Source organism: Sphaeramia orbicularis, chromosome 22, assembly GCF_902148855.1.
Source record: "Sphaeramia orbicularis chromosome 22, fSphaOr1.1, whole genome shotgun sequence".
Taxonomy (NCBI): Eukaryota; Metazoa; Chordata; class Actinopteri; order Kurtiformes; family Apogonidae; genus Sphaeramia; species Sphaeramia orbicularis.
The window spans coordinates 8,069,605-8,082,377 of record NC_043978.1 but is presented as its reverse complement, the minus strand read 5'-3'; the positions used below and the strand labels follow the sequence as shown (position 1 = coordinate 8,082,377).

Below are 12,773 nucleotides of genomic sequence, written 5' to 3'. Positions count from 1 at the left end.
AGATTTACCTCCATCAGGAAACATTTTAAATATGTGCTTCTAAATGCATCTGTTCTTGTGTTTAAAGCTGCAGGAGCTGAAATTAGAGGTTGTATAAAAAACTATAAAGACCCAGAGCTACCTTTGTGTTGACTTCCAAATGATGTCCTTCTCTAAATCTAATCTTTTTTAAGTAATTTATCACCATTTGTTATAATATTATATACGTATATCCTCTTCATTTTCCTTTTTTTTTCTCCGTGAAAATCACTTATTTTCAGAAAAGCTCAGAGTAAATTCAATGGTTTTTATATGAAGAACAGAAAACTGAGGAAAAAGTGACTTTTAGAGGAAAAAACATCATGAACTAAACATAAAAACAAGCATCTACAACTATTGTCATTTACTGTCAACTACAGGTTGGAACAGAAAAAGGTCTAAATAAAGGCTGAATCAAAATTGATTTGTAAAAAGCTATAAATTATCTTACATGTGATCATTCTGAAGTTTATTCATTGAATTAAACATCATCCTCTTAAACTGAGAAAAGGAAACGTAACCCTTCAATACCTAGAACTATTTTTGTAGTGACTTCCATTTTTAGTAATTTATGCTCATTTTGTAATTTATTTTTTCATTTTGTTTTTATTTTGGTCATTTTATTATTTTTTGCTAATTCTGTTGCTTATTCTTAGTCTTTTTTATTCATTTTTATTCATTACTTCAGTCGTTGTCATCGCTATGTTTGGTCATTTTTGTTCATTTTCTGACATTTTATTTATTTATTTGTTTGTTTTTTAAAATAAATCTTAACCTCCTCAGACCCAGCTATGGGTTTTCTGTCCACATTTGTGGACAAGAGTTTCATAACTTTATACAAAAAAAAAAAAAAAAAAAGAAAAGAAAACTGTCCACGACCAAGGACATTCCATAAAAATTTTAAAAACTGCATCTGAAAGAACTGTTGCATCATGATGTTTCCAATATAGGCACTTATTTAATCAAAAAACAAAAAAAGCTTGTACTTTGCTGACATTTCAAACAAGAAGTGAAGCTAAACTCTGGGAAAGCTCCATTAAAAACCTTCAGCAGATTTCTGTTTTGTAGATAAATGTTTTATCTTCCGTAAGTGTCACCTCAGCTCAGACCTGGGATGTGGTGAATGCTCTCAGTCTGATTCTCTGTTACCTGTGCAGGTAAAATCTGGCTGGACAACGTGCTGTGTAGCGGAGGTGAGAAGAGCATTGAGTTCTGCAGATCTCGAGGTTGGGGAAACAGCGACTGCACCCATGACGAAGACGCCGGCATCGTGTGCAAAGACGAGCGAATCCCGGGCTTCCTGGACTCCAACGTGATTGATGTGAGTCGTATTCTTTCTCATTTTAGTGCAGTGGGTTGATTACCGTTACAAGCCTATAAAGTGTACTTTTGCATTAACAGCCTACAGACTGTGTAGGTTTTCCCCACGTGGAGACATTAAACGCCTGACTGCAGCTCCACCTGTAGCCGCCACACATGGAGCTGATTATCTGAACCATGTGTCTGACCCGGTTCAAAGCCGTAAACACTGCAGTGTGTGTGGAGCAAGGGTAGAATAGTTTTGCATTTTTCATTATAGTTCAGTTTTATTTAGTTTTGACTTTTTTTTTCTCTAATTCAGTTTTTTTTTCTTTTTAACAACTTTATCATTTTTCTATAACATTTACATCATTAAGGCATTTCTTACACAATTTGTGACCCCCCCCCCCCGTCCAGGTGGCATCCACACAAATACATCCACATAAACACATGTTTCAAATGGACAAACAGAACACCAAAGAAAAAAAAAAAGAAATATACAAGTCCAAAAAAGAAAAAAAAAGACTCAAACCAATCTGTGTTGATCATTCTGTCATATCACCAACATTCTGGACCTCTGGCATAAGACAAAAAAGTCCCAGCAGTCAGACTGTGGGCATTGAGAAGACTAGGATGGCAGTACAAGAGTGAGGAAGAAAGAGAAATACATGAAATTAAAACAAGGAGTCAGGCTCTTGATATGAGTTATGAACTGTGACCAGGTTCCGTCATATTTATCCTCCAACCCATGGACTGTATACCTAATTTTTTCCAGGTCCAATCCCATAATTCAGTTAGTTTTAATTCGTTTTTACAGCAGGTTTGATAGTTTTTATTAGTTTTCTTTTTTTTTTTTTCTAAATGCTTAGTTTTAGTTTAGTTTTAGTTTTGTCATCTCTTTTCTCTTCTTCTCCGTCGTATTCAAATAAATCCCAGACAGGACTCTGCTGCTTTCTCCCAACTTTAATCTCCATGTTTCCAGGTAGAGTGGGGACCAGAAGACGACTGGAAACCACAAGTGACGGACCGTCAAGTGTCGTATGGTGCCAACAGCTAAAATTGCTAGAGCGAAAGAAATCACTTTCGTATCAGTCCGACATTGACAAAGACAAAAACAAAGGGAATTTTATCCATAATTTTTATCCGTTTTGTAAGTTAAGCAGTTAGTTTTGTAAGCACACGATACAGTTTCAGTTAGTTATCGTTTTTTTCTTTTAATTATAGTTTTTATTTATTTCAGTTAACGAAAATGTTCTTCCGATTCTAGTTTTCGTCATTTCGTTAGTTTTCGTTAATGATAATAACGCTGATGTGGAGATGCTGTTGTGTCAGCACAGGGCAGGAGTACACACCTCAGATGAGTGTTTAGAGCGGGGGTGTCAAACATACGGCCACAGGATAAACCTGTGAAATGTAAAAATGACACTGAAGTTATAACAAACATTGGTGTCAAAATAATTCTAGTTCAGTTTCCACTTACAGACTGTAATGGTCAGAGTATGGAAACTGAACCCAATTGCAAGACCCGGAGACAGACGTAAAAGTTCACAGTGTTTATCAAACACAATATCAACTGATAAATCACTGATCGTATAAATAAGCAGATCCTTGAGGACACTGAGTCCCGGACTCTTCACAGGATCTGGAGACAGGACCGGAGATGGACCTCACAGCCCGGGCCGGTAACACGCGTCGGAAACCCGACTGGGGGAAAGCAGAGGATAGTCAGTATTTGAACCAGGTCATACACAGAGAAGAATACGAACTGGCACAGGACTAGGGGAAACACAGGGCTTAAATACACAAGAGGGAGGGAAGAAAACAAGACACAGGTGTAACAAATTAGGGCGGGGAAAGGTAATCATACAGGTGGGGAAGATTAGGAACAGAAACCAAAGACACCAGACATGACACACGAGGAGAACTTAACAAAATAAAACAGGAAATGACAGACAAGACAGACAAAACCAGACTAACGTCTGGAGGCTGATGTGACACAGACCAATGTGATCTCAAGTAAAACAGTTACATATTAACCTATAAATTGCAACAATTCTAAATTATTTTCTTTGTTTTAGTGCAAAAAAACCCAATTAAATTATGCAATATTTACATTTACAAAGTATCCTTTAGCATTACAATGTGAATAACCTGAACAAATATGAACAACCTGAAATGTCTAAAGAAAATTAAATGCAATGTTAACAATATTCTGTATATATGTCTGTTACTAAATGTTTTGTGTCTTTGTGGATCTGATCTGTAATGTACATGTATAAATGATAAGTTAAGTCAGAATATTGTTGAAGTTGCACTTATTTTTCTTTAAAAATTTCAGTTTTTTTTCTAGGTTATTCACATCTTTTTTGTTTGGATAGTTTGTAAATGTAAACATTTTCATAACTGAATGTTATTTTTTTGCACTAAAACAAAGACAAACATTTGTAGTTGTCATTATTTATGGGTTATTATGGAATTATTTTACTGATCCGGCCCACTTGAGATCATTTAGTGCTGTATGTGGAACCTGAACTAAAATGATTTTAGAGCACAGGTGTCAAACATACGGCCCGTGGACCAAAACTGGCCCTCCAGTGGTTCCAATCTAGCCCACGGGAGGAATTTTTGAAAAGCGATAATTACACTGAAGATATGATCAATGGAGGATGTCAAACTCAACTTAGTTCAGGTTCCACATACAAACCAATGTGATTATCTTCGTTGTCTGTATTGTTAATTTCTGTTCATTTTTTTAAAATGTTTTTTGTTCATTTTGTTTATTTTGTTCATTTATTAATGATTTTTGTGCTTGTTTTGTTCATTTTTCCCCTTTTTATTAATTTTCATTTATCTACAGATCGAGGTCATTCTTTACCGTCTTAGAATCATTCTGTCCACATTGAGTCTGTTAAATAATTACAACTTCATACAGTGTCCTGTGACATAGAAAATCTCTTCCTAGTAGTAAGTGTGCAGTTGTTCCGTCTCAGATTCTGCTGGTGAAATGTGGCATCCAGACTTAACTCTGTGACCTCAGTCAGCGTTTTTCCAAATAAACCACAGTGGAAGTGACTCATAGCGAGGCTGGCAATCAGAGATGGTCACGTTTACTACTTACAAGCTGTGAGCGAGATGATTAGACCTAAAATTACCCTCCATAACAGCTATGACTCACTGGATGGACTGTTGTCCTCATTCAAGACACTTAACCCATAAAGACCCAAACGGCCACAGACGACCAAAACCATCTACCCATCTAAAATATTAAAGAACTTCTGATCCACTAATCCTATCAATACATGTGAATAATTGGTGTAAAATACAGTTCTTCATCTTTTCATGGTCATCAGATATGACCATATTTGGACGTTCAGAGGCTCCGTAGTTACCGTGGAAACACCATCATCTTCTACAACATTGATTCCCCAGTCAAACCCATGGAGTTGGGTCAGTGACAGTGGATGGACACACTGTGTTTATATTCAGTTAATGAGAGATTGGACTGAAAAAGACACTTTTTCTCCAGTTTTCTTTGTTTTGATATAATAACCTTTGAATTTACTCTGAGCTTTAATGAACATCTACATGATCAGTGAATTAAATATGGGGAAATACATGATTTACTCTGAAAAATGCCAAACGGAGTGGAAAATATTATAATAAATTGTGATAAATCTATCTGGAAGTCACTAGAAATATAGTTCTAGGTGTTTAAGGCTTAAGTTTCCTTTTCTCAGTTCAGGAGGAAGATGTTTATTTCAACGAATAAACTGAAGAATGATCACATGTAGGATAATATATTTATAGACATATAGACTTTTTGCAAATCAATTTTGATTTAGCCTGATTTAGCCTTTATTTAGACCTTTTTCTGTTCCAACCTGTACTTCACAGTAAATGACCATTGTTATGGAGGCTTGTTTTTCTGTTTAGTTCATGATGTATTTTCTTCTAAAAGTCACTTTTTCTTCCCTTTTCTCTTTTTTAATATAAAACCCCTCAACTTTCTTGTGAGCTTTTATGAACATCTACATAATCAGTAAATTAAATATAGGAAAATACATGATTTACACTTAAAAAATGCAAAATGCAAAGGATAATATTATAATAAATTATGATAAAACACACAAGAAAGGTTAAATAGAGAAACAAATTTATTTTTGTAATTGCCACAATAGTAGCACTGGGTCTTTATGGGTTAAATGCATTTACACCTGTGTCTCAGATATTTTTGCAAAGCTTTATCATAGTACAGGTTTGAGATCCCCTGATGTGTACATTATGCTTCATTTTTAGTATCAACACAACAAATGCACTTTAAGAAATAAAATGACAAGAAAACAGCATTGATAGAGTGAGAAAAGAGGGAGGAAAGAAGAAAAAACCCCACACATTTTAACATCTCACCCAATCCCCCCCCCAGCCTCCATCCCCAGAGCCATTAAGATAGATGGGTGTAGTGCTACGCTGTGGACTACTGCTTATACAGCGGATCTGAACTGAAATACATTTTACACATGTGGGAATCCGTCTGAGTGGATGAATCGGGGAAACAATGATTGTGATTTTCTGGATTTGTGGTGTGTTATGTGTGAACCTCCAGGCCCACGTGGATGAGAACAAGGTGGAGGAGGTGCGTCTGCGTCCTGTGGTCGCCACGGCCAAGAAGAAGCTGCCCATCACTGAGGGTGTGGTGGAGGTCAAATATAAAGACGGCTGGGCGCAGATCTGCGACGTGGGCTGGACCATCAAAAACACCCGCGTCATCTGTGGCATGCTGGGGTTCCCGCACGAGAGGAAAGTCAACAAGAACTTCTACAAGTAAGTGAAGCTGCCGACGGTCTGAGCTGTGGGTGGGACTTCCTTTTTATTCTACGAGTGAAACAAGGTTATTATCGTTAATGAAAACTAATGAAATGACGAAAACTAGAATTGTAAAAACATTTTCGTTAACTGAAATAAATAAAAAGATTGCTATGAAGGTGAGGGACTCCATCTCCATCCATCTTGTTTTCCCCAAAATTTGCCAGGTTACAGCATTACCACTTTGGGCACCATGTACATTTCATGTTTTTACCCATGGCAGATGTTCCTGCCTTTCAATGTTGATTCAACTTGTTTAGGTGTGGAAATGGGATGGAGGGAGATACGGACAGATGAGTATGGCAGGATGGATCTGCACTTCCCAGGTTGCGGCCGTCCTGTTATTGCAACATGCATTCTCGTGTACAGACCAAAGTTATTATCGTTGACAAAAACTAACGAAATGACAAAAAAATAGGACCAATAGCCCTGTAGCTTAGCGGCCAAATTAAAAGCTTTGGGAAATGTATCCAGATGCCATTTATTATCACCCAGTTCTGTGTATTTATTCTATTACAGAAATAGCTCATGTTTTGGTCATATTCCAATCAGATCTGGAAAAAATTCAAATTCCAACTTGATATCATTGATACTTACTGATTCAATCCACATCCTATCTGTTATAATGAGAACATTTGTCAAAGTCACACCAAATCCAGAATCAGATCCGGATCGAAATAATTTCAATAGCTTGTGTTGACATCATCATACAGAAGCTGTATACCAAGTTTGAAGTCAATCAGAACTGGAGTTTGGGAGAAAAAGACGATTGAAATGTTTTCCCCATAAGAGCCCATGTTAAATTTTCCGTAAGTTCCCGGATCCAGAAGAAGATCCTGATCAGCATATGGCCATTATGTTTTGGTCATCTCCCCATCGGGGCTGGACTGTAGAAATTTACACTGGATATCATTTATATTTACTGAGTTATTGCATCGATCCACTTCCTATCTCTTATAATGGGGAAATTTTTCAAAGTCACACCAAATCTAGAATCAGATCCGGATCCAAATAATTTCTCTAATTTTTGTTGACATGATCATAAAGAAGCTGCATACCAAGTTTGAAGTCGATTGGAATTGTAGTTTCAGAGAAGAAGACGATTGAAATTTTTGACAACAACGACGACGGACGCCGCATGACAACAATAGCTTACAGCCTGTTGGCCGGTAAGCTAAAAACTAGCAAACCTGCTCTAAAAACGAATTGAAACTAACTGAATTAGAGAAAAAAAATTCAAAACTAAAAACTAAACTGTAATGACAAATCCAACACTACTAGAACCTTGGTGTGAAACAACAAATACTTCACCTTTATGTAACATGGACAGAGGAGTGTCCTGGAACAGACAGAAGCAGACGTTAGAGAGAGTAGAGGTTTAAACAGCCACACTAGAAATACATAAAACACAGGAACAGTCAGTTAGAGCTACACAATATATTGTTTGAGCATCGTCATCGCAATGTACGTGTGCGCAATAGTCCCATCGCAGATTCTGTAATGTAGGAGGCAAATGAACTCCACATGTTCTCATCCAAGTTCATCCTGGGGACCTGACACACACAGCGAGCAGCCACCCACCAATCACAATCGTTCTTAATCAGTTTGCCCAAGCAGACCCCCTGCACATGGAATGAGTCACTAGTCGCTTTTCCATTGACCCTCAAATTGCGCAAATATAACTAGCGCATAAAAATGTACCTATTGGAAAAAAAACGACAATTTCACCAAAAGTCTCATTTTTCAATTAAAAGTTTTTCCGCTGGCAAGAGGTGGTTTTTCGGGCATAGCGCAAATGGTATATCACGCAAAACTGCAATGGAAAGACCTTTTTTCGCAACTAGAATTAAAAAACCGGATGTTGACGGATGTTACAACTAATGAAGAAGAAGAAAAAACATGGTGCGGCATGTGTGGACACACCAGGAAACCGCATCATTTTTTAATTTAGTACGAGATAGAGGAGTAATATGATAGTAATGAATATAGCTGTAAATCAACACCATATTTATGTTCGTTGCCATGTTTATGGAATGACTTCTCGTGTCATCTCACTAGGGATGGGAATAAACTACCGGTTCTTTTTGACAACCGGATCCCAGTAGCTCGATTCCTCGGAATCGTTTGCCTGCCTGCTTAACGATTCTGCTCATTAATTCTGCTTGCATGATCCAAACGGACGACACCAGGTCTGAACGGATGACACCAGGTCCACATGGATGACACCAGGTCCACATGGATGACACCAGGTCCACTGGAACACTGTCAAAGCTTCCATTTCTTCTAAAGGGTGGAACCCCTCCAATCTGCTCAAACATTTGTCCACAGCATGTGATTCATTTGATTCGATACTTAGCGACGCTTGTGAATCTATCGGCAGAGTGAACACCAGGCCGTCATCTGGGGCCAGTTCCAGTTCGGGCAACAAACGTCGTACCCCCTCAAATACAAGTTTCTAAAAGTAGGGGAAAGGTGCACAACAATGGGAGACAGGCCTGTAACGAACAGAGTACGGTGACTGAACCCAAATGCCAGACCCGGAAGCAGACTTAAAAGTTTACAGTGTTTATTGAACACAGGTTTAACTGACAAGTCAAGGATTGTGTTAGAATACAGATTCTTGAGGTTACAGAGTTCAGGGTTCTTCACAGGGTTTGTGAGGCGGACCGGAGACGGACCCTCACAGCCCGGACCGAAATCACACATCGGGTATCCGACTAGGGGAGAGCAGAGGGATGTCAGAAAGCAGACCAGGTCATACACGGTGAGGCAAACGGATAGGCAACAGTACATTGGGATAGACTAGCTCACGTACCAGTAAAACAGGCAAAAGGTCGAACACACGTTGAGGCAAACGGCAGCAGAGGCACAGACAGGGGTCGGGCAGAAAGGCAGAGGTCCAGAAAAACAATCCAGGTCAAAAACAGGCAGACAGACAAACAGGATCCAAAAAACGCTGGTAAGTAACACACTAGGCGATACGAACTGGCACAGGACAGGGGGAAACACAGGGCTTAAATACACAAGAGGGAGGGAAGACAATGAGACACAGGTGGAGCAAATCAGGGCGGGGACAGGTAATCACACACAGGTGGAACTGATTAGGGAAAGGAAGCAAAGACACCAGACATGACACATGAGGAGAACTTAACACAATAAAACAGGAAGTGACAGACAAAACACACAAGACAGACAAAACCAGACTAATGTCTGGTGGCAGATGTGACAAGGCCGAGTCGAACCGGTTGCACGTAGTGGAAATGCAGCAATAGAGGAATTAGTAAAGTGTCTTTAGTTTCACTGTCACTGTACCCCCCGCCCCCCCAAAACCGGGCCCGGCATCATCTGTTATTATTATTTGTACATACTGTATATGTTATATTTTCTGTGCAGATGGAAATATAAAAGACACTTGATGCAAACACACCCGTTTGTACTCTTTTATTCCCTCACCCAATGAGAATCAATAAGAGAATCAATAAAGAATCGGATCAATAAGCAAAATCGCTAATGGAATCAGAATCATTAAATTCTTATCAATTCCCATCCCTACATCTCGTGATAATAAATAAACAAATCATCGCATTTGTGATTTAATGGAAAAACTTACATTACGCACTTCTGTTTTTTTCAAGATTTAGTAAATATCGGTAAAGTTTTGCACAGATGTCCAATGGAAAAGCGACTACTGGTAACAACACTGAAAAATGAGCAATGAACAAGAGAAAATCACCGAAAATAAAGACTTGGTGCTAAAAAGAAAAGCAACGTCAGATGAAACTGAAACACGTGTTCCGTGTCGACAGTGTCTTCCACCTGCAACAACAAGAGGAAACACAACTAATTAGTTTGACCATTTAGGTCGGCACCACACACTCTATTATATCCTCACGAGTATTTTTTTATATCGAAATGTATATCGCAGGGTAAAGAAAAATCACAATGTCAGTTTTTTCCAGTATTGTGCAGCCCTAAACTCAGTTCTAAAACCATACATAGAATAATAAACTAATAGCATACATATAAAACACCATCAGTGAATTAAAAGGTACTAAAACTATACAAGAATGTTCCTTAAAAGCGTTTCACAGCAGAATCTGATTCAATCAATTAGAAAAACTTCTACATATAGATTTATCCTTTTCCATTCATTTAATGTAACTTTGAATGTCTTTAAACAGACCAGTTCCTTCAGTTTGTTCTCCTCCTGTAGGTTGTTCTACTCAGTGGAACCAGAACATTGAACAGCTTTCTTTCCCACTTCTGTTCTAACTTTTGGAACATGCACATCTAGCAGATCCTGGGACCAGAGACTGTAGTTATTAAAGTCATTCCAGCAGATGTAGACCATGGAAGAAGAACTAAAATACATTTATAAATAAAAGAATACCAGTGTTCATGCATTTTTGTTCATGTACTGATAATTTTGATGTTTATTTTGTTAATTTTGTTTATTATATTGTTCATTTTTTGTTGTTTTTTTGTTTCTTATTTTATTCATATTTGATTATTATTTATTATATTGTTTATGGTAAGAATACCAGTGTTTCAGTCTGTGTGTAAAAAGCTTTGTCCATCTAACTTGAGCGTATGACACACAGTGATGATGCATTCATAGAAATAATGTCCCCATTATCCAACATAGTCATAAATGTGGCAACAAGAGTCTTTTTTGCCTCAAAAGAAAGACAAGATTTTATCCTGAAATAAAAACTCAATTTTAGCTTCATTTTCTTTAAAAGTTGACTGAAAGACAGTGAATCATCAGTTAAAATACCAGATATCTGTAGTCAGATACTGAGAAATGAAGTGGAAATAAAAAAGAAGGAGCTTAAACAGCTGTGCTGAAGAGTCTGACGGTCTGGATTTCCCTCTTTAAGTTTTGATTTATCTTTTCCTGAGGAACATGTGTGCAGACGTGACACAAAATCTGCACCAGAGGAACCCAGAGCAGATCCATACTTTTGTACTTCAGTGTCGACAGATGCCACATGGTGTCTGAGGAGGCCTGGTTGTTATAATGAGCCCTGAAACACAGTTCATAGCTGCTTTTCTGGTAAATATTAGACCACGACTTCAGTAAAACGTACACATCAAAGCAGAGAACATAACTAGAAACGTCACTATCGACTTCTTTGAAATGTTTCTTTTTTGTATCTTCTCAATATGGAAGTTACAGCCCATGTCCTTTTCCTGAACCACTGTCTTTGACTTTGATGGGAAACATCATGAGGTTAAGAAATGACGAAAGGAAGGTTTCACAAAGACATGGATGTTCTGTGGGTGAGCTGTGGTTCAACTATATGGAAACAGAAAACGCTTCTTAGATGTTTCCACTGGTGCATTCTTACCATGTCATTTAAAATAGGATATAAACACTGACAATGCAAAAAAAAAAAAAAAACACCTTCATTACTAAGGTTGGAAAAGAAAAAGGTCAAAATAATACATAAAAAGTCTTAATAAAGGCTAAATCACAATCAATATGTAAAAAGTTATTAATTATGTCATTGAAATTCAATGATTATATCCTCCTGAGACCCAGGAAAGTGGAAATTTTAGCTTTTTTACATTAAACAATTGTCTTGATAGGAAACTGCATAATGCACCAGTTTTTTTCAGATACATTTCTAAACTGATTTTGTGTTCATTTATAATTTTTTTTAAATGGAATGTCCTTTGCAATGGACAGCATTTGTTAAGTAAAACTGTCAAACTTTTGTCCCCTTCAGAGGACAAAAATGCATTGCTAGGTCTCAGGAGAATATCAAAACAGAAAACTGAGGAAAAAGTGACTTTTAGAGGAAAACACATCATGAACTAAACATAAAAACAAGCATCTACAACTACTGACATTTACTGTCAGATACAGGTTGGAACAGAAAAAGGTCTCTATAAAGGCTGAATCAAAATTCATATACAAGTAGAAAAGCACTCCGAGAGTGCAGACCTCTGCCAAGGCAGATCAGTGGGCGGGGTTTTTTACTAAGCTCCGCCTACCTTTTCACTTGTTAATTTAGGAACCATCGACAGCTCATACAGTCTGTGTAAACATAGTGTAAGATGATTTTTTTTTTTTTTAACTCCACAGTTAGAATATTTAGTAGCCGTCTCCAGCTCTCACTTACAGTCATACTCTCCCTGTCACATGACCTTTTTTCCCCACAGTATCCTTCCGCCAATCCATTACAATAGTCCCAATATCTGAAACCATATAGACCCATTTAAATTATACGAATAAAATTAACAAAGGAAAAATAAATCATCTTACAATAGCATTAATTTAGTCGTTTTTCGTTTTTTTTATTTTAAATTATATATTTACATAAACATGCACTTAGTCATAAGGAACCACACAGACACAATACAAAAAAAAAAAATAATACAACAAACCTACAGACCTATTAAACACAAAAAAGAGGAAAAAAAAACCCTAAACACAACAAAAAACACACTACAACAAAATAAATAATATTATCAACTCCTCTTTACAATGCTCAGGGCTGATTAAGAGTTAATATAATGTAGATTAACAACATATTTCTCCATCAAAAGGACATAGGAAATGGCAGGACATTCTTGTTTACAGTAGA

The 12,773-nt window shown here is 37.3% G+C and overlaps 1 protein-coding gene across 5 annotated transcripts in view; it reads left to right on the top strand.

Moving 5' to 3' along the window:
• loxl3b (lysyl oxidase-like 3b) overlaps positions 1–12,773 on the top strand; it is a 72,041-nt gene that overhangs the window by 19,865 nt on the left and 39,403 nt on the right. For all 5 annotated transcript variants that reach the window (XM_030127520.1, XM_030127519.1, XM_030127518.1 and 2 more), the window contains exons 3-4: positions 1,176–1,339; positions 5,921–6,138. In XM_030127520.1, the coding sequence (XP_029983380.1) occupies positions 1,176–1,339; positions 5,921–6,138 (382 nt within the window). The remainder of the gene's footprint in view (positions 1–1,175; positions 1,340–5,920; positions 6,139–12,773) is intronic.